This window comes from Folsomia candida, unplaced genomic scaffold (genome assembly GCF_002217175.1).
Source record: "Folsomia candida strain VU population unplaced genomic scaffold, ASM221717v1 Fcan01_Sc004, whole genome shotgun sequence".
Lineage (NCBI taxonomy): Eukaryota > Metazoa > Arthropoda > Collembola > Entomobryomorpha > Isotomidae > Folsomia > Folsomia candida.
Genome location: NW_019091196.1, coordinates 6,916,009 through 6,937,812, shown reverse-complemented (window position 1 = coordinate 6,937,812; position 21,804 = coordinate 6,916,009). Strand labels below are relative to the sequence as shown.

At 36.2% G+C, this 21,804-nt stretch overlaps 5 protein-coding genes and 1 long non-coding RNA gene across 7 annotated transcripts; 3 read left to right on the top strand and 3 right to left on the bottom strand.

The window, feature by feature from the left end:
- The first annotated feature begins 80 nt into the window (after nt 1–80).
- Nucleotides 81–2,475, top strand: LOC110848126 (elongation factor 1-beta'). The gene is made up of 5 exons (XM_022095251.2): nt 81–229; nt 337–404; nt 1,527–1,886; nt 1,977–2,164; nt 2,257–2,475. The coding sequence occupies exons 1-5, from the start codon at nt 201–203 to the stop codon at nt 2,293–2,295; spliced, it is 684 nt and encodes a 227-aa protein (XP_021950943.1). The 5' UTR covers nt 81–200; the 3' UTR covers nt 2,296–2,475.
- Nucleotides 2,333–3,491, bottom strand: LOC118435182. Its single transcript, XR_004834561.1, has 2 exons — nt 3,354–3,491; nt 2,333–3,288 (listed from the first exon to the last, which is right to left on the bottom strand). It is a non-coding gene; the product is annotated as an uncharacterized LOC118435182 (long non-coding RNA).
- On the top strand, nt 2,685–3,663 carry LOC110849013. Its single transcript, XM_022096388.2, has 3 exons — nt 2,685–2,818; nt 2,877–3,299; nt 3,367–3,663. The coding sequence occupies exons 1-3, from the start codon at nt 2,711–2,713 to the stop codon at nt 3,631–3,633; spliced, it is 798 nt and encodes a 265-aa protein (XP_021952080.1). The 5' UTR covers nt 2,685–2,710; the 3' UTR covers nt 3,634–3,663.
- A 12-nt stretch (nt 3,664–3,675) lies between these two features.
- LOC110848626 (gastrula zinc finger protein xFG20-1) lies at nt 3,676–6,241 on the bottom strand. The gene is made up of 6 exons (XM_022095881.2): nt 5,893–6,241; nt 5,522–5,800; nt 5,211–5,440; nt 4,791–5,139; nt 4,236–4,709; nt 3,676–4,178 (listed from the first exon to the last, which is right to left on the bottom strand). The coding sequence occupies exons 1-6, from the start codon at nt 6,041–6,043 to the stop codon at nt 3,856–3,858; spliced, it is 1,806 nt and encodes a 601-aa protein (XP_021951573.1). The 5' UTR covers nt 6,044–6,241; the 3' UTR covers nt 3,676–3,855.
- A 192-nt stretch (nt 6,242–6,433) lies between these two features.
- LOC110848604 lies at nt 6,434–8,342 on the bottom strand. 2 transcript variants are annotated; one of them, XM_035850688.1, is made up of 7 exons: nt 8,210–8,286; nt 8,060–8,118; nt 7,834–7,984; nt 7,629–7,747; nt 7,227–7,561; nt 6,686–7,162; nt 6,434–6,604 (listed from the first exon to the last, which is right to left on the bottom strand). In XM_035850688.1, the coding sequence occupies exons 2-7, from the start codon at nt 8,100–8,102 to the stop codon at nt 6,527–6,529; spliced, it is 1,203 nt and encodes a 400-aa protein (XP_035706581.1). In that variant the 5' UTR covers nt 8,103–8,118; nt 8,210–8,286; the 3' UTR covers nt 6,434–6,526. The 2 variants fall into 2 exon arrangements, with proteins under 2 accessions (XP_035706581.1, XP_021951544.1); XM_022095852.2 differs by having other exon boundaries at nt 8,060–8,342.
- A 6,001-nt stretch (nt 8,343–14,343) lies between these two features.
- LOC110848743 (putative glycine-rich cell wall structural protein 1) lies at nt 14,344–16,048 on the top strand. Its single transcript, XM_035851375.1, has 6 exons — nt 14,344–14,358; nt 14,424–14,539; nt 14,635–14,717; nt 14,795–14,986; nt 15,068–15,150; nt 15,213–16,048. The coding sequence occupies exons 1-6, from the start codon at nt 14,344–14,346 to the stop codon at nt 15,417–15,419; spliced, it is 696 nt and encodes a 231-aa protein (XP_035707268.1). The 3' UTR covers nt 15,420–16,048.
- Nucleotides 16,049–21,804: the final 5,756 nt, after the last annotated feature.

The following is a 21,804-nucleotide window of genomic DNA, read 5'->3' as shown; positions in this document are numbered from 1 at the left end:
TAAACATTTTTCTTAGTTTAAAAAATTTGAACAAAAATCCATAAAATTTACGCCCCTTGATTTTGATTCGTGTAATGATGGGAATGTTTAAACCATGCCTCGGCCTTTTTGCCGCATGCTGTGAACGAGGGTAGACATACTGTCCATTTAATTTCCTAAAATTTGGAATTTCCAAACTAATTTTTCGAAATTTTGAATTTATGGCCCAGTGCGGAATACTTGTGGACAGGTTGGTTACTCACAGATATGTATAAAGTATATATTTGCTTACTTTATTCGCTGTTATACATTGTGCATTTAACAGGCATTTTTAAAATCGTCGTTTTAAATTTTCAGTTTGACACAGTTCACTGCTGATTTGGTTAAATTTGCTGCGGCCGAGACCAGATATCACGAATTTCTGAGTAAGTCTGTTTTTAAAAGTTTTTTTGATGAGTTTAAAGTTGACCTTTCAGTTTACACTCAACTTTTCAAATTTGAAGTTAAATAAAAGTAGATTCAAATGAAGGTTTTGATTTTTGATTTTAGTATTTCATATTTAGTTAGTGCACTTTATTTTCACTAATTTTTTGCTTGTCGAATTAGGGCACCGTACGTGAATAATTAATGAATTTACGTTTAAAATTAAATACAAGCACTAGCATGTTTCTCTTTAGTTTTGTTCAACAACTATGTATCGTAGTCGTATATAAGTAGTAACAATTTGCATATGTAATGTATTGACAAGAATCTTAGATATTTAGATTTATTTTTACTAGTTTTACTTTAGTTCGTAGTTGTATTATTTGCTTATCAAGGCGTTGCTTTAGACTTCAAAGGGTGGGATGCTTCTGGTATAATAATTTTCATTTAAACTAAAAGTACTAATTTTACCATAATCAACATGAATTTGGGGAAAACGTAGCTTGCTTTTAGTCATCGTATTTTTGTGGGTAGAATTTTATTTGTACTGTAATTTGGGAATTTTGTTGAAATGATTATTTTTGGATGTTTCAAGCGTTTGCTAATATTTTTTATTTGATGGTATATTTGTGTAGCTAAAAGTGATAAATTCTTATCTGGGCAAAAGAACCTAGATTAATACTACGGCTAATTAAAAAAAAGTTTTACACGACAAACTTACCATGAAATAGCTATCAAAAATTCATAATGTTTTTTGACATAATGTTACTTGTATCGTTTTTGGGGCCTTTTGTCATATAATGGGAGCTATACCTATCTATTTGCCCTCCTTCTTCTTTGTCTATGTGCAGGCCGCGGTGGGGGTGGCTCTAGCGGCGGCGGCGACGGAGGATGTCCCTCCGAGCCGGGCGGCGGCGTCGTCGTCGTGCCATCGATAAAACCATCCATACCCAAAACCATCACACCGGCCGTTGCCAAAACCTGTAACGGGCATGTGGATGTCGTCGAGGGTGGAAATACCTGCGGACTGTCAGCTTTATCACAGCAAATTGCAAATGCTCGGCTCGAAATTGCCTCCTCACTTCTTAGATCATCCAAACCTTCTTCATCTTCTCCTTGTTCAGGTGGAGTATTGCCTTCCGAAGACGACGCCATGATTCGTGAAGAAAACCTCCGTTTGAAACAACAACTCGAAGTGCTCCAGGCACAGGTCAACAAGTTGACGGACCGTGTCAGCCGACTCGAGACCCGATTGACGGACGGGACCTCTGGAGGTGGTGGTGGCGACTCGGCCAAGAAACCATCCGCCCCTGCTCCCAAGGACGGCGAGGATGATGTCGACCTCTTCGGCTCTGACGAGGAGGAGGATGAGGAGGCAGCAAAAATCAAGGAATCACGTCTTGCCGAGTATGCTGCTAAGAAATCCGCGAAGCCAGGTGTTATTGCCAAGTCCAATGTTATTCTGGATGTAAAGCCGTGGGATGGTGAGTGAACTTTAAAATAATTCGCAATTATGACGTGTTTCTTATGAGTAGCTAAATATTGAATGGAATTTGGATTGTATTATTTTCTAGATGAGACTGACATGAAGGAGTTGGAGAAAGCTGTACGCACGATCGTGATGGATGGACTCCTCTGGGGTGTCTCAAAGCTTGTCCCTGTTGGGTATGGAATCATGAAACTCCAAATCGCCACCGTTGTCGAAGATGAGAAAGTCTCTATCGACGACTTGGTCGAAAAAATCCAAGAATTCGAAGATTTCGTAAGATTAAGATACTTATGCATACTCGCAATTGAATGAACGAATGAATTGCAATAAATGTATTGTATATCATTTCATGTAATTTTTTACAGGTTCAAAGTGTGGACATTGCTGCTTTTAATAAAATCTAAACCGGAAATGGATGCCATCTGACGCATAATTTCTGTCAAATTAATTCCAAAAAATATACGCCTGCCACTACTTTGATACTAATTTTCGCATTTGTTGGGTTTTCAAATTTTCTAATATGTTATTGTTGTTTGTTATATCCGGCGAGCTGAACATTTATTAAAGATATTCATTGGACACTACTAACCTTATAAAATCATTTGCATTTTATTTTCATAAGGATTCCGTTGCTTCAACAACCTTCATCTCATCATTTGAATGATATTTTTATAATGACGAATTTTTTCACCAGTCCCACTTTTCGCCCGAATTTGTAATTCGTCTCCTAATTTTGTTTTGTCGTCACACGTCGTAATAAAACTTTTCACCCATTTTTGCATCTACTCGCAACACCACACACCTTCATCAAACTCAACAATGAACAATTACAACCGATCCGGACGAACGATGGCGAACCCCTCAAACTCTTGCACTGGAATTTACCCAAGAGGGACTCAGCGTGGCTTTGATTCCTACGCTTCTCTGGTAAGTATAAGAACTTATCAGATCAGAACTTATTCGACTTTACCCTTCTCTTCTCTAGCCAAACATGATGGGATACTCACAACAACAACAACAGGGCACATACGGAGGGACGGGCTACAGCCAACCGACCATGGCGTCTCGCCAACGTCAACAAGTCGGGCGAACCGCCAACTGTTGTCGACCCCGTCAAGGATTCGGTGGACCGGCGGCCACCCCGTCGACCCAGATGCAAATGCAGATGCTCAGTCGGAACAATGCAACTTGTGCCCCACCGCGAGGTCGTGCCGCTCCAAATGCATTCTGTGAAAACGTTGGACCTGGACCCGCCCCCATCAACGTCAATATTTCTGCCGCACAACTCGCCTCCGCCGGAAACCAGCCAACCCAGGGGAGTCGCCAAGAGGCCGGTATGGAAGGGAATCCTGGAGTGAAATATATTCCGCTGAGCTGGGAAGACATTTTGGGCAAGACTGGAATGAATGTGAGATTCAAATTTTTAAATCGCAGATAAGAACTAAAATTTGAATAATCTAACCTTATTTTCACAGGGTATGAAAGTGAGCATGGTCCCGTCTGGTGATCCAGGAAATGGAAATCGACAGCTGAAGGTATCCTTTGGAGGTCAATCTGGTCAAATGCAGCCGGGCGAGACGCCGCTCAATGTGGTTTCCTTTCAGCCAGTCACTTCTTCCGGACGTGTTGACCACGCTGCAGTGATGCAACAACAGCGCGCAGGACCACCAAACGGGGGAAATTTACGGGGACTTCCACAACAGCGACAGTGCTCTTGCTCAAACTGTCGAGGAGGTCGATAAATGAAGTATAATTAAGCTACTAAATTTTTGTCCTACTAAATATGTCATCATTATTGAAAATCTTTATTGTAAAAATGGCGAGTACATTGTTAGCATGTATTGTAAGAAAAACTGAGAATTAGATTGCAAATAAAACCTATTACTAATACAATACAAATGCACTTGCAAAAAACGGTACCGGATTTCATGAACATTTAAAATTCTAATACATTTTAATTATACTTATACCTGGCCAACTAGACTAACTCCTTTATTACTAAGCTTGTTCTTGTCCCTCTCGTGCGTGTTGAGATGATAGACCAAATTGCTCTTATGGGCGAAACTTTTTTCGCAAAGGTGGCATGGATAAGACCTTAACTTTAAGTGTACCGAGGCAATATGATTTTGTAAATACTGATCACAAAGAAATTCCTTGCTGCAGAAGGTGCACAACAGTTTCACCCGGTTTTCATTATGTGTCTGGACATGTATATCGTAGCAGCGTCGCCAACGAAATTTTTTATCGCACATTTTGCACACATATTTTTCCGTGACGCTGTGAATCCCTAAAAAAATCTCGATTAATATCATTGTATTGTATTCTTAAATGTCATTTGTTTTACCTTCCACATGGTTTCTGACGCTGCCTTGTTGACGAAACGTCTTGCCACAACCAGGATACGGACAGACGAACGGTTTCGAACCATCATGGCGCAACATGTGTTGCTTTAAATTGTATCTGGAGGAGAGAACTTGGCCACAAATTGGGCAATGGACAGATTTTAGGGAAGATTGTGCGTTATTATTATCAGAATGAGAGGTGGTAGTAGTAGGAATTGGAATACTCGGGTGTTGTTGTTGTTGTTGCTGCTGGGTATTTGAAAGTCGTGTGGGGTGCTGGTGTCGAAGGTGGGCTCTAAGGGACATTGGCGTCTTATATGTATTTTTGCACTCGGGGCAAGTAAGTTTTTGTTCTGAGATTCCACAATGGGATGGAATATGCTCAAGGACAATCTTCTTTTGACGGCTTGGCTTGTCGCAAATGGGACATTTGTAAGGGTATTCTTTGTCCACTGTACCATTTTGAGTAATGTTCACTATGAAACATTAAGAAAAATGTAATTGTACTATTTATATATGTAAATAATAAATGTTATAATCAGCGTATAAGCACTTACTGAACTTGATCCACTCCTCCTCAGTCTCTTCACTTTTTCCATATTCTTTAAAGTATGATCTTGGATGGATCATCATGACATGTTGACGTAGTTGATGTTTATTGCGAAAAGTTGAAGTACAATGACCACATTTTTCATACTCATCCCGGTAATCTTTCATTGTTTCATTGTTGTTGCCTGAATCTTCTTGTTTTGGAACTGGAAAATTCTTGTTCTCCAAATGTTCGTGTTTTGGACTTGGAAATTTTGCAGATCCAAAGTCAATGATTTCAAACTCAAAATCGCTAGACTCGTCTCCTGAAAGTTCTTCTACTTCATTAGTTTCAGATTCAGATTCGCTTTTTAATTCCTGTAAAAATCAGACCGTGTAAATCAAGATGTCAAATTGTGTAGTAATAAATTCGTGCTAATTTCACCCACATTAACATTATCATGATTATCGATATTATGAGCATTATCTGAGGATGCAGGAGTTTCGTTGCGTTGTAAATTGGCCTCCTTGGAATTTCCGGCGTCTGATGTGGGGCTGTGATTTTTCTTCGTTTTCTGAATAGGTCGATGTAATAAATTCTTTAGCTGCTTCATACTCCCAGATTCTTGGGTTTGTCGTCTATGTCGACTACTGGATCTTCGATTAGGTTGATTGTACTCTGGGGAAAAAAACAGTGATATCACGTGTAAAAATTATTCTATTAACATGCTATACTTAATTATATTTAGTGGATAATTACCGTGCATCTCTTCATCAGTCTCTCCAAGTTCCGGCGTGACTTGGAGCATTTCGAATACTGCGTCATCGTGGTTGTCGCGATCTCGATCAGGTTCTAATTTAATTACTACATCCAAAGCGTCGTTTTCTTCTTTTCTTGCCTCCCATTTCATCTCTGGATGAATGTGGCGAAACCCCTCTGCGATTGACGAGATCAAGTGACACATTTGAGGAAAGGACATGACGAAGCAGCGGAGGTCACTTTTCAACCTGTCCTTGTAAATCTTGTGGTTCCTGCCATCTGATTAAATTAAGAAAAGAATCATAATTAATTATGCATAATAAAGAAATCTCAATTATGTAAGTATTCTAAATTACTACTTATTTAGTTACCTTCGCCCGAATTATGGCGTGTCTGATCGTTAGATAATTGTCGATCAATTTCTTCCAAAACGGTCTCAACTTGACGCTGCACCTTCGCAATTGTATTTTCCAATGTATTGATCCCTTTGAACAATTCGGACGACGATGTCAAAAAATCCATCTTTTGTATTTGAAATCTAATTTTTGTCCAAAATTTAAAATTTTGAGTTGTATGTAAATTAACTATAAAACTTTATACATAATAATAGTCCTGAATTTTAAAATTTTAAAAGTTTCCAACAATTTTGGAAACTCAAAACCCAACCCATCAGCGAGAATTTAACAGCTGCGGGTTGTTGTGTTGTCGAGTTTGAACCGAGTGAGAAATCAGGAAAAAAATCAATCACCTCAGTTCATGTAAGCTCATCTTTTACCTGAGAAAAGTGAGATTTTTAGAAATAACGTTGAGAAAATGAGAATTTGCCATAATTTTATTTATTTCGAAAATGCTAATTTTGTAGTAATATTTCCTTATTATATTAATATTAATATCAAATTATAATTATGTAGGTACATTTTTTCCAACACGTCAACAAATGGATGTGAATTTATTAGCAAAAATAAAATAATTTTATTAGACATGCAAAAATTATTAGAGATCATTTCAAGGAAAGGAAACTGATAATCTATCCAACACGGCAAAGTTGTCGAATCCATCATTTTCCATTGTAACGTTGATATTCTGTACAAAATTATTTTACAATTTTTAAAATTTAATGGTGAACATTTAAAATTCTCTTAAACAAGACCATAATTCCCTTACCCTTAGAATTCCATACTGCGTAAAATCAATTTCCCTATATTCTCCCCCACTTTTCCTAAACTCGAGGTGCGTGGTTCCACTTGAATGCTCGAAATCCACCAAGATTCTACTTCCGGTCGCTGCCTCGACACTGTAATACGCTCGGAAACCCAATTTCTGGAAAGTGTTTCCATTCACGACGTTATCGTAGTGGAAAGTACATCTTCCTGCGCAGGGGCTCATCCAAAATCCGGTCCCTGAAAAAGGGTCCCGGATAATAATGGGAGATCCATCACAGAAAAATCCGGTAATGATGGTCGCATATCCACATGCCGCCGTGGTCGGAATTATCCATCCACTTCCGGCCAAATCAGCACCCACATCGACGACCAGGTCGGGTCGCATCGTAGGTGACGACGAGCTGGGTGGGGACCACGTTGTCGTCCCAATGGTCGTAGATGGAGATCCACCGTTCAAAATCTCATCAACAGTAATTGTCTAAATAATTTTTTTACAATTTTGTTAATTTCACACATTTAACCACCAATTTTGAAAAACTCACTTGCAAAACGCTCGAAATATAGTCGGCAACTCGGACGGATAATGCATCCCCGGCGGAAACCCGCACCCTGGAAAAGACATTGTCCCCCACGAAGCGTAAGTAGTCCTGAATCAATTCTCCAATCACGTCGCCCCCCACAATTCCGTCAAATGTGGCGTTTATCGGATCGTACGACAAATGTTGGGGTGTGTTCCAGTTCAAGGTAGCGTATCCGGTCGAGTTTATTGCAATGTTGGCAGTGTGACTCCATGTCGATGAGTTCGACTGGATTGAATATGGACCATTTCCGTTCACAATTATTACGGAGGATGCGACTCCAACCAAGTTATAATAACCTACAAGGAGGAAAATTTGCATGAAAATCTTGATCAAATTCAGATCAATCAGCAATTCGATAAGTACCTGTGACAGCAATTTGGTGCAATTCATACACGATTTCCATCGTTCCAATCCTGTTGACTAAATCTATTGAAGAACTTACCCTTGTCGTGAACACTCTGTAATCTCGTAGTGCTGTGAATCTGTTGAGAAATTTGCACGTTCATGTAAATATTTAGCAACATGTGCACATTAATCAAAATTATTTGTATGCTTTTGTATTCTGTACCCTGTGGAAATATTAGCGGTGCCTAATTCAGATTCGAGGGTCAAGGTTAAATCAGGCGATTGGAAAAGGCTGTCGTTCATGTTTGAACGATACTGAGAAATGTAGTTGGAAATGAAGGTGTCGAAAGCAGCTTGGTTTACACCAGCAGAATCTGATTTGAAAAAATCCACCAATTAAATTAAATATGCAAACTGTTAAGTTGAACTATTTTTACAATTTTACATACCCCCAACTGGACCACAGTGAATGTGTGCAAATCCAAACGACATCAGCAACGCGAGGGTGCTAAAGTTTGCAAAATTTTTCGCCATATTTGTAAAATATAATACAAGCTGCCAGGAACTTTAAGAAATGTTAAATATATATAAATATGTACGTGCACGTATGAAACCGGATTTTTGGACTCCACTTCACTCCAGTTATTTCGGTTTATATAAGCGATGGTTATCTATTTCTGTTGTCCATGCATTATCGTCATTTCAGTACCTTAACCATCAATTATCTGTAATTAAGGATGTGATTGATCATGTCAAGTGGTCATGATCAATTTTAAATGTACTAATCATTGATTGCGTACATATGTGTATGAAATGTTATGATTGAAGTACATAAATGCCGCATAATAAATATGTACAAACATACATATGTATCCCGACAATCAATTCATTTATTAATTATTGTCCAATTATAATTTCAAGTATAACAGGATGTGTCAACCAAACTAAATGATGAGTCTGCATCGGGGACACAATTTTGTAATGTTTAATTATCAAATTACAAACAAGTCATGTGCTCGTTTTCTGCATGAAAATCGTTATTTTCCAAGATTTCGATATTGATTACGACGAATTGCAACACAATTCCTAAGCCTTTCTGAATAATATCCACCATTGAAGCAATTAGTGAAACGAAGTGATCCAGCCAATCCAGCAGAAGGATATTGCCTCGATTCGGACATCCCAATGTGAATGCATAGAATCACTGCACCGATAATTAGTAGATGGGTCAACCAAATTAATTTCATTTTTCCTAGAGACTATAAAATCCTCTCTAAAATTCGGTTTAAAATGTGTTTGTTTTGAAGCTGTATTAGAAATTCAATCCAAATTATACTTTTCAAAATCTAAAATATGTATTTGTATGCGTACAAATATATATGCTTACGTTATTCCACGGTCTATTTTCTCAGGTTAAAACTCTTTGCTAGTATTTCGTGCAGAGTTGTATTGGTAAGTTTGACGATGGATTTGTATCCAACTAATTTTTAATTTATACTAATTTTTATCTACTTCCGGTTGTGTATCCTGAAAATGTGCGCATATACATATATATTTGTGGTAAAATTAAGTGATGTCATTAAACCGACTAAACCAAACCACCATAATTTGATAATAATTACTGCTGGTTAGAACAATTAATTCATTACAATCAATTAAGAATGCGTCAGAGTCAAGATACAATTTTAATATGTACATATACAATTTTAATACGTTAATTTGCGGATTAAAGTCAGATATGCAAGTACATAATTACATATGGATTGCCTATTTTTTCCCAATACCCCCACCACGATGGTGACGAAGCACGACGCATTTTCCCAACCTTTCCGAAAAATACTGTCCATCAGGACAATCAGTTTCTTCTATTTCTGAAGCAACTCCAGTTGCCCTCTTTCTCCAGAAACTTGTCCCACTTGCATTTAAGATAAAAACTCCAAGAATTAGCCAAGTCAACCAAATCAGTCTCATTCTTGAAACTATATTAAATCCTCTGTCGCGCCTGTAAATTACACCAAATGGTCACTTCCGGTTTGTTAAATACTGATTTAACACCAAAAATGATTATGTAGATTAACTTACAAAATATCCAGCTGAGATTATTTCTTATGACTTCGGAGATGCCTCAATTGCAAGTAAACCATCCATTCCAGTTTAAATTCATAGTCGTATGCAATCAATTGCCTCCGTCTGTCTGCTTAATTATCTCGCAATGTCTGCGGTAAGAGCATTTCCGAAATAAAAATTCAATGATTCAACATACAATTTTAGACCAAAACCGACCGAAACATCAGAAAAAATTGCATTTTAATTAGAACAAAACCAAACCGCACAGTGCATGTAAAGTAGATAAGTAAAAGTCAAAGGGTACAAAACTTAAAGTAAAATAAGGCAGAATTTGTACTACAAAAATATATTGAACTATTCATAAGTATCATTATTATGTAATTATTGAACTAATTTCGTCCCACATTTGCAACTTGAGACTCCAAACTGGCCACGACTTCTGGGGGAATTCCTTCCAGAACTGAACGGAGGTCATCTTGATTGAAGCTGTCATTTTCGCCCAGCTTGAAATAGGCAACCTGAATAGCTGGGGACGTCCTATCGACTACAGCGCCTGTGGGGATCAAACTCATCTGCTGTGCTACAAATATAGCAACATTTTAAAAACCGGAATTATTATTTTTTAAATTATAAATATGCAATTAATTAAAAAAATAAATACCCTGTCTGACCGCTTCATCGTAATCTTGGGGGAACGGAAATGCAAAAAGGGTGCCCAAAAGACTCGCAAGAATTCCTAAAATGCTGGTTATCTTCATCTACACAAAATTATGAAGAACAAAATCAAAGTCAAAACCGAAATACAAATATTACGATAATAAAGCCGTTCAAAAATATGCAAATTGTACCCTGGAAATTTGAATATTTTCAGATCGGTTAATACGAATTTTAGTTGCGTAATGATCCCCAGTTAAGACACGACTGATCCCAAACCAACTTTTCCTTTCATTTATATACTAAATTTTTATATCTAAAATTAACATCGTTTTCCCTGCAGCATCACAAAACATACAACATAACATCTCATGGATCTCACATCATTTCATGTCGGAAGCTCACCGTGAGGTGAGAATGATGATGATTATGACTGACTTAAAAATTCATGCATGGATTAGCGAACAAAAATCATACACATAATTTCTTTCTCAAGATTTCCATTTCCTTCAAGCCTACTGTTTTGCATTGTCAGATTCAAAACGTAATACGAAAAGCTGGCTTAATCTTCAAGAAGGATCGCTTAGTGCGGAATCTACATGCAAACAAAAAATGGTAACAGAGAGATTATGACCATTTGATTCCCATCATCATCACATTCATATTATTATTATTACTCGTACGTACATACATAACTTTGCAAATTACGCACATTACACAAAACATGTCGGGTCTCGAATGAATTTTCATTTCGTTATTATTATGTTTTTAAAAAGAGATGAAAACGGACGGATACAATGGGAAGAATGAATATTTGATGTTTTCATTTTCATGCCGAGTGACAGTAGGCGTTGTAGTAGCGTGACGAATCTGAAAACGGTGACAATAATCGAATCCTATCAAGATTTAAGAGTTTATTTGTGGTAATAATGACAATATAAATTGTAAAGGAAGACATCTTCAGCTATATTTATGCAAATTTAGGTAGGTATATTCAGCAGTATGTGTGAATGTGGATGATTGTTGGTATTTACATATTCTTAAATCATAGTTCTTAAGAGATGACGAGGAACAATATAATTAAACTGAATAGCTAAAAATAATGCCGGAATTTTTAATAATTTCTCGCCCCACAGACAAAACGAGATATACCCAAAATCTTAAATTACTAGGAATTTCCACCTTAAATATTTACTACACGTATGAAATAATTCGTGAATTGCATAATTTCTGTCAAGTACCACTTTTGCCTTCCTCCTATTTCTTGAAATTTGTTACATACATACGGCAAAACTATGTAATGTCCGTATGTAAAATGTACTACACACTTGAACAGTTTTATACTTGTAACAGTTTTGTTTTTTAAGAAAGTTTTGTTATTCTTGATATTTGTTTTCAAAAGAATTTTTTTCATACAAAATAAAACCCTGCGTACTACAATATTCTTTCTATTGTGTCATATATAAGTAAGTGAATAATGAGCAAAACATGGCTTTCACTCTCTTTGAAGTACCTTGTCGATTCGCAATTTTTCATAATTCGTAAACTAGACGTCAATATTTATATTTCCGACAAATCGAGACAACTACTTATAAAGAAAAAAAATGTCGCTTTTATTCACTTACTGAAGTACAACCAAACCATGACTGATTAGATGATTTCACTACAAAACTTGAAGAATTATTGAAAATCAAATCAATTAATAACCATGTAAAACCACCTGTCGTTATTTTTACAAGCTAAAAAAAGGTACCCACTTCTATGACCATCGTCGTCGTCGTGCTTCAATAGATCACGGAATATGGTGGATGGACGCGTAATGATAATCGCTCATTATCAATAGAAATTATATAAGGTAAGGATTGAACTGAATCGATCAATCAAATTAATCATTACGGTGTTAAATATTGATCGCTACCAATAAATCATTATTATGCAGCTCTAGTAGACTCATTAAATTCGAATAAGTAATCCTCGATCAAAAAAAAACTTTCATAATTTAATGTAAACATCGTGTTCTCCATTGTATTTTACAACCATTTTCGATCACAATCACTTCCAAATTCCCCGGAGAAACTTTTTCCATTTCCTGCTCATCAGAAAATTACGTATTTATTATTCTTTTTAAATACACTTTCCTAATTGCGGACATTAAAAAATTACCCTCTTTTTTCGCACATTTTTTGTTTCCCGAATAGGAAATTAAATTATGAAAGTGGACACCATTTTATGTGTATGTAAGAGATTAATCATTTCGTGGAATGGAGAAACAGTTCGCATATTTATTTTGCAAAAAAAACTTGGTAAATTTTGTCACAATTCAATTTTGCAGATGAAAAGATACCATACACAACATTGTCTGTGTGTATGTACTTGCAAATTATGGAAGTACATACAGTAGCAATTTAGGCATATTGTTCGCATTTGCATTATGAATTGTGCAATTCTCCTTTGAAATATTAAATGTAGCCAATTATTCCCTATTTGGGGCTATTGTTTCCGTCCGTCGTATGTATTAGATGAACTCGTCGTCGGCATAATTATTTATATTTTTGTTGTGCAATCCGCTAATAATAATAATATCGGTCGAATTTATACAACCATTTTTTCCACGTGACACCACCAACGTTGCATTTGATTTGTTAAAAGTTTCTCTAAACGTGACGTGCTTCGTGTTTATGATGATTTAATAATAATTAAGTAAACTGTGACAAGTTCCTTAATTTGTGTCGCGTCCATTTGTCACTGTCAACCGTGCGTCTGCTGATAGATACAAACGCAATATTTTTTCTTATGGCTAATTATTTGCTGTTTTATACATTACATAAAATCTACACGTTCCGTTTCTTCGAAAAGTTGGTTAATTATTGCAAAACATTTAATTTTTGTAATTATTTAAGAAAATCTATCAAATCATCACAGAATACACATATTGCACAGCATATTCATTCATTCATTCATTCAGTGAATCTCATTTATTCATCGTCACTCTCTTCTTTCAATTTTCTTGCCTATTCTTATCAGAATAAATGTCAATGAACATCGTGAATTTGACAGTGATCAGATTATGCGTTTGATAAGATGCCTAATATTCATACATTTCGAAATATTACTCCACACATGTCCATCTCTGTCAAAAAGTGAGGCTCACTCGCACCGAAGAAATTGTTACATGATAAAAGTGACACGATTTCCATCCAACGAAATGAAAATAATGCGCAACCCTTTAGTAAGTACGATACGATGAGTCATTTAATCTCAATCTCAATTGATCATAACGCTGCGCTTATATGTCTTCACCACGGTTGGACATTACTTATTTTTCTGTTTTGTTACATAGTAATGGCAGTGGCAATAATAAAATACTACTTGAAGACGAATTATTTATTACACCGACCGACCAACTGACCACTGCAGATATGACCACCTTAAGGAGTACCTGCATCCATCCCTGTCTGTCGCCATTAAGTAAAATGTTATCAAATTTAATTTTGAATGCTGCAGCAAGCAGATTCTTGTGTTAGCTGGTCCTTTTTTTAAGGGAGATGATGTTCATCCTTCTTTTGAATACGAGTTGAATCCATCTCGATTTGTACCCATTTCTTCGCATTATGCATTATTATTCTCATTCTTTCATCTATCTATCTCGGCTACTAGGCAGGTAGGTAGGTGAGCTTCAGAGTTGCATTATATTATATCACGTAGTATAATATTATGGCAGCTCGCGTCTAAAGAAGGGATGCAAATGAAATTGAATTTGAAATGCGATGCAACACGTTCATGTTACATCGTTGCTGTAATGCAACTGTGTTTATTATTGTTATATGAACCAGGCTTAAATCACCGTGGAGGTGGCGGACCGCTGGGTGGTTTATAAGCGGCTGAGACCGTGAGCAAGGCACCAGTCGTCGTCAACCAAGGATCTGTGAAGGGATCACCAAGTTTAAGTTGGAGTGATTTTCGAAAACTGTTGTGTTGTTGTTTAGTGATCTCGAAAAAGGAGGGACGCGTAATGAAGACCTTGCTGGTATGGGGAATTAATATTTTAAACTTGGGATTTCATGGGGTGTTCATGGGTTTTATTTCATGTAGGTCCTAGTGTCCGCCTTTGCGGTGGCAAACTGCGGAATTTCTGGAGGATTTAGTGGGGGTGGTTTTGGAGGGGGTGGCGGCGGCGGAGGGGGTGGTGGTGGATTTGGAGGAGGAGGGTAGGTTCAGAGTTTTATTTTTAGGGAGAAAAATTGTTGAAAAAAGGTACAATTTGAAATAAAATGTATTAATAATTCTGTGGGATTGTTTAAAGCAGCGGTGGTGGTGGGTACTCAGGGGGAGGAGGAGGCGGTGGTGGGGGCGGCGGTGGCGGTGGCGGATATGGCGCGCCTAGCGGTATTTTGTCGAAATTTGCATAATCATAATTACCCACAATCAGATCGCCATAAAAAAAAATGATAACATTCGTACAGGTGGTGGTGTTCATAAACACGTCACGGTCCATGTAGCCCCTCCAGAGGCACCTGAACCAAGACCTTCTCGACCATACGTCCCACAAACACCCGACAAGCATTATCAAATCGTCTTCATCAAGGCTCCCAGCCCAGCTCCACAAGAAGCGCAAGAAATTGAGTTGCCGGCCGCCCCAGAGCAAAAGACATTGGGTAACACTAGTATATAAATCCATAGTCCAACATCATGCATATAATTACTTATTATTACTTCATAATTAATTAATATTCCAGTCTACGTCCTCCTCAAGAAACCCGAGCCAGGTCAGGATGTCAAAATCAGACCAGCACCACCACCAAAACCAACCAAACCAGAGGTAAATCTCCACAAAAACCCCCCAAATTATACCTAATTCCCAAATATTTTCTTCCTCCCCAGGTTTACTTTATTCGGTACAAGGACGGAGGTCAGCAACAAGGTGGATACGGCGCACCAGCCCCACAACAAGGCGGATATTCCGGCGGCGGCGGCGGTGGTGGTGGTGGCGGTGGATTTGGAGGCGGCCATTCCAGTGGGGGTGGTGGGGGTGGTTACAGCGGTGGCGGTGGTGGTGGCGGCGGAGGTCAGGGAGGTTACGGTGGATAGATTTTTTTCCCGTAAGAAAAAAATCACCCTTCTCGCCAAATTATTACCTCATTGGCAGTATTATTATTATTTTAATAATTATTATCGTTATTCATACGCATCACTTTATTTACAGAGGTATTTTTATATTTTATTATTTTCCCTTATCGCTCCAAACCTTATCGCTTTTCTATCATCAGTTTACATTAGTAGTAGAAAGAAGAAGAATTAGATCCATATCCGTCAATCATTTATCTGCAACAATGCTCCAATTATTAAAAGAGCAGCGTCGCTCCGTCGTGCCACTATTACTTCTACAATTACCTCGCATGGGGCCGGCTCTAGGCTGGCATACCAGTTTATTTTATGACTTATTACAACAAATACAACTAACTAGGAGACACCGTAAATATAGTGCTTATTGTAAATTTATCTCTGAAAAAAAAGAACTTTGACGTGATCTACCTGTCTATAATCTGGTCCAATCGTATTTTTTTATGTTATACAATCCTTCTCTGTTTGCTCTCTATTATCAATAATCTACTATTATGTGTATCATTGTGGAGGATAAGCAAGAAGTCAAACTAGTCGGAAGAAGAAGAAAAAGAAGGAAAGTGAATCTAAATAAATAAATTTTACTTTTCAATATACCTACCACGCTGTTTTCTTGCATGAAATATGCATCTCTGTACATGATCATTAGTTTACTTACCAATTTACTCACCACTACTAACCAACCAACCACCACCAAAAAGATGAATTATGCAATTCCTTATCCATCCACTAAATAACTGACACACAAACAGATAGCCATACATACATACAAACTTGAGCATATTTTAATAATATTCTTTGAAAATTATGACATTACAAAAGGAAATAAATCTTGCCCACCAAACAAACAACTCGTTTATCATATCATTTATTTTCAATAAAGTTCCACTGACCAAAGAATACATGACAGAATATAGATTGGAAATCAAGCCGTTTTTTTTGCAGATGAGCAAATAAATATTATTATTGCAAAACAGATAATGCAATATTTTTTTACCGTGTGCAAATAATAACAACGAGTTTAATATCCTAATATTTGCTCCTGTTAAAAAAGAGATCCTGCCTCTGACCAAAAGCACATTACTTTCAGACTTCAATTTCGCATCCATCATTAAATACACGTAATTTACATATTTACAAAATTTAAACAATGCCAAAACGTTATTATGTGGATGATTATTATGAGAGAGGAAGTAGTGGTTCGTGTGATGCGATATAATGCAATTGAAAAATTTGGAGTGCATGTATTACCTGCATTTTAGAAAGTAGTGCCTCCAAAAAAAGTGTGGATACAAGTAATAATGCCAAGAGTCGTGCTGCATTAATTTAATTAATGACGGATGCATAATAAAATTAGGGATAAGTTTTCTATAAAAAATAAGCTTTTTATTCATCTCATTTGATGACGGATTTATTATAATTTGTGTATCGATGATATTATCTGACGGTGTATTTATTATAGCATCGTGTCAAGTGAGACGGGTGAGTGAGACGACGTGGCGTGTCCAAAAAAATAATTGTACTCTGAGGTGGGACAACAATTTTGAGATTTTTTTTTTCTTCTTAAGAAGGGACACTTGAAAGACGTTCCTGGGCTATGATGTATTTTTGGGGACTAAAAATTTCTGGGGTGAGGAAGCAGGTTTCCTAAAAATGGGGAACTTTTTATTGAGCTTGGGCGATTTGGGCTTCCAAGTTGGCAATGATTTCGGCTGGGACGCCGTCCAAAGCTTGTCGGAGGTCTCCGTTGTTGACTCGGTCGTTAGATCCGAGTTGGAAGTAGGCGACCTGCAGAAATAAAGGTAAAACTGGTTGTGATTAATAATTCGGGGGAAAATTCGGAAGAAAAATCAGATTTTTTGGAAAAATTGTTACCTGTTGTCCAGAGAAAGTCCTATCAATCTTGGCGCCGGCGGGCTACGATTTATATTTATATTTAGATTTAGATTTATATTTTTATATATATTTATATTTACTTACGATCAGACTCATTTGTTGGGCTGCAGAAAAGATTAACAATTAACAATTAAGAATCTACATAAAATCATGTTTCACAAAAATATTTTCCAAAATTTTCAATTACCTTGTTTCACAGCCTCGTCAAAGTTTTGTGGGGCGGCTAAAGCTCCAACGATCGCGACAGCGAGGACAATGCAGATCATGACGGCGCGCATCTAAATAAATAATTTGTAAAGAAACTTTTACAATCAACTCTCCGAAAAAAAAACGAAATTAATTCCCAATTATTATTTTAAAAAACTACCTTGAATTTGCGGTTTTTGGTTTGCAGATATTTTTTGAGATGTGATTACAATAAGTGAACTGAAAGTCGATTCCTGACACTTGACCAAGTCTTTTGAGCTTATATAGTGGTGGTTGGGCTGTTGAGAATTTTTTCAATTGTTTATAACCCCATCGTCATTATTATTGACCACTGCGTAATGTGTACATTGATATTTAGCTATGGCCAACCGGCTTCTTGGGTGAATGGTCAACAAGCAAGCAGGTAACAATAGGAATCGTCTAATGTTTGGTTAGTTATGCATTGTTGGTTCGTTAGTTAGTTATCGATGATACCTCGTGCATGTGGATGCAGGAGTCGCGTTGCATGTCGTGTCATTGTTATTAGCATCTTTTTTATTGTTATTATCCTCCTCGGGGATATTTTCATGCTAGCAAAACTAATTCGACATCCTTTAATTGGCTCCATTTCCCCTCGTCGTCGTGCATACGTAAAAATGACACGGTCATCTCGTATCTCTCTATTTTCCTTTCCACTTGCACTTACTTTTTGTACCGTATGAATAACCCATACTTTTTAATAAATTAATAACTACATAACAATGATAATACTGCGAGTGGTTTGGTTTGTGTAGCACATTTCTTATCACGTGCACTCTTAGAAAATGCAATATCTTTTCATGAAGTAAAATGGAACGTTATGCGCTTTAAAGTAAACCTCACTTGATTCGAAGTAAAATGGTCAACTTCATTCAAAGTAATCACAAAAGTCACCAAATGTGGAGTAAAACCACTATTTTCTAATCCACAAAGTAAGCTATTATACCATTTAGAGTAAGCAAACCCCATTTAGAATATTCTTGGTCAAACCAGACGCTGACTTTTCCCTCGCTCTCATTACAACTCGCAGCTCAGCCAGTCAGTGCTGATAATTAAGTTGATAATTAATTAATTAGTTAGTTAACTCATAAGCAAATAATGGAGGAAACGAGGGGGTTATTGCAACAATTTGGACGGGGACGCTGAAGGGTAAGAAATTCGCATAATTTACATAATTTATACATAAATTTAATTTACATTGCGTTTAATTTTTATTTTAATTGTATTTAAACAGATGACGATATTACGGACGAGACTCTGTTAATAATTTCAGGAGAAAATTGTCAGGTTTTCTAGGTCATTTTAGGTCGCCTTTGGAATGCATTGTACAATTTGTGAGAACTTAGCTGGTATATCTTTGTTTTAAGTGCAAAACTAATATTAAAACTTTAGTATAACATTAAAAAAATTATCTTAAGTTAACAGGGTCCAGCGTTTACAAACATCCTCACTAGTGGTTCATAATAAGCAGGGTATTCCGACCCAGGGTTTTATTGGGTTGGGTTTTTTGGGTTTTAATGGGTTTTAATGGGTTGTTAACGAATAAAACCCATTGGGTTTTACCATGTTAAATGGGTTTTATTAGGGTTTTAATGGGTTTTATTCGGGTTTTAATGGGTTTTAACTGTGTTTCAGCTTAAAACTATATTCTAAAAGCTGAAAACAGCTGTCGTACGTTAGACGAAGTTGTTTCATGGCAGCTAAGCAGTTTATTTGATTAATACTGTAAGTTTTAAAAACCAGGAATAAATCAGCGAGTGCCATTACAAGTTTCAAGTGACAAAAATATTTAAAAATAATAATTTCGGAACGAGGTATGTTTAACTGAGCATACATAATTTAATTACATTTAATTTACATTTTGCTGTCATAATTAATACTTTTTTCCCGAATACTTCCTCTCATCTCAGCGAATAAATTAAACAAAATACTGTAGTATTTTTTAATTTATATAGTTTTTTAAAATGTTTCAAGGCGATCTTAATTATCACCTCTGGAAAAATCCAGTACTTATGGACAGCGAAGTACTTTATTATGAGCAAAAGAAGTGTGTCTGTAAAAAGCACTTATTATATTCTCGATCATAATACATACGTACTTTCATTGTTCATAAGTACTCGATTTTTTCCAGAATTTTATAATACACGTTAAGATCGCATTGAAATTTTAAAGTTTAAAAACTTTTAAACAACTTGGATTTCATTATGATGAGAGGAAGTATTCGAGAAAAAGGTAATATATATTCTCATAAAGTATTAAACTATGATCAGTTAAACAGGACTATTTCGAAACGGATACAAATTTTAACATGGACAAGTAGGATTTGCATATTAATTGAAATTGGATTGCAATAGTAGTGAAAATTGTTGTTCAATGTATTACTTATGTAAAACCTAATAAAACCCAATAAAACCCATAAAACCCATTAAAACCCAAAAAACCCATTAAAACCCATTAAAACCCCTGGGTCGTTACTTTTTGATTAAAACCCTGGGTTTTTCCGAAGCCTGATAATAAGGGTAATTTGTAATGCAATGTTGAATGTGAAATAAAATATATTATTAAAGTACTAAATACTGCGACTACGCTTAAGTAACTTTTCCTGGGGTCATCAAAGCAAGAAAGTAAAGTCATAATCAACGCGATTTAGGGTTACGGTCGTTACCCTATTGGGCGCTCAGTTACCCTGTGAATATTGTTACAGGGTAAAATGGCTTACTTTGTGGCCGAGAGAGAGCGATTCGCTATAAGTGGGGTAGTGGCACTTTGGAAGTTATATCGAGTTATATTTTACGTCATATAAAGTATGGATTTCTAAGAGTGTGAACTACCTCTTTTAACAATAAAATGGATACATTTCCTCCATAAATTAGCATTTTGTGTTGGATTGGAGAGCAATTTTTTTAGCCTGTACTGCAGAAAATTCGAAAGGGTAAAATTAGATGGATGGATAGACAGCTATTTTTATTCTTCTTTAGATAAGTACCTATCGGATGATCCGGAATCTACAAGTTTTTGACTTCCTCTTACGTAGCAAATCTAATTATATCATGGGATGAGTACGTAAAAAAAAGAGTGCATAATAACCACTTAACAAAACTGTCAACAATTATTATTTATCATGACGCGAGAAAATTGCAATTCGATTCCAAAGTCCTTTTCGAATAATGTGATATATTGGGCAGATTACTAGACGGACATATTTGGGTCAAAATGTACACAATTTTTTCTTGTAAATTTTTGACCGTTTCATGTTTTACGAGATTATGACGAATTTGTCTGCAATCTTTTACATTTTGTTTTCTTGTTAATGTTAATTTTGACACGTTCAGAGAAAAAATATACCAAATAGTTAACGTTGCAATGCTTTTAATTATGTAGAAGGGAAGAAAAAAATGTGTAATTAATACTAATCAGCTCAAGGGAGCAATTGTTGGCATAAATGTTAATTTTTATTGCTTTATTGGACGACGACAGACAGAGCCGAGCTGCTGCTGCCAGTTTACTTTTTACGTGATAAATGATGATTTAAAAATGGATCAAGCTTTTTGCAAACACATTTCATTTCAGTTTGTACATGACAAAATGACAATTAAACATTTATGATTATTTTGCAACTGCTATTTACAAGTCTCTGCTGGCTGATGCTCTAGAATAAATGGCTGACCAACCAAATAAATAATAACAATAAAAGAGTGAGAGACAAAGTCTAATGATGGATGAAAGTGGACACAATGTGACAATGATGCAATATTCGAGATATTTTATGAAGTATTTATTGTCTTGTCGCTGGTCTCCTGATGAAAAATGACATCCAATTAGAATTCCAAATAAACAATGGTTTACTAACTAACAGATAAATAACTAACTAAACAAGTAAGTAAAGTTGTCAACTCTCAATTTTTAGTAGGAACAAAATTACATAGTTTTTCAGTGATTTTTTGAACATGTCATTTTATGTTTTTACTTTAGAACATAATTTCACAATTCGTGGGTTAATTAGTTTATTGGCTTCCAAATTAATTTTGATGTCCAATTTCAATTAGCATCTTTCCAACAGACGTGGTCACAACTGCCAAGGGTGATTAAACTAATAAAATTTAATTATAGGGTCGGGCAATGCAATAATTGTTCTAATTGAAAATATTTATGAGACCACTTGCATGATTACAAAGCCATTATGAAGTTCCTGAGAAAAATCAGTGTGTACCAAGAAGATAATTCGGGTGCC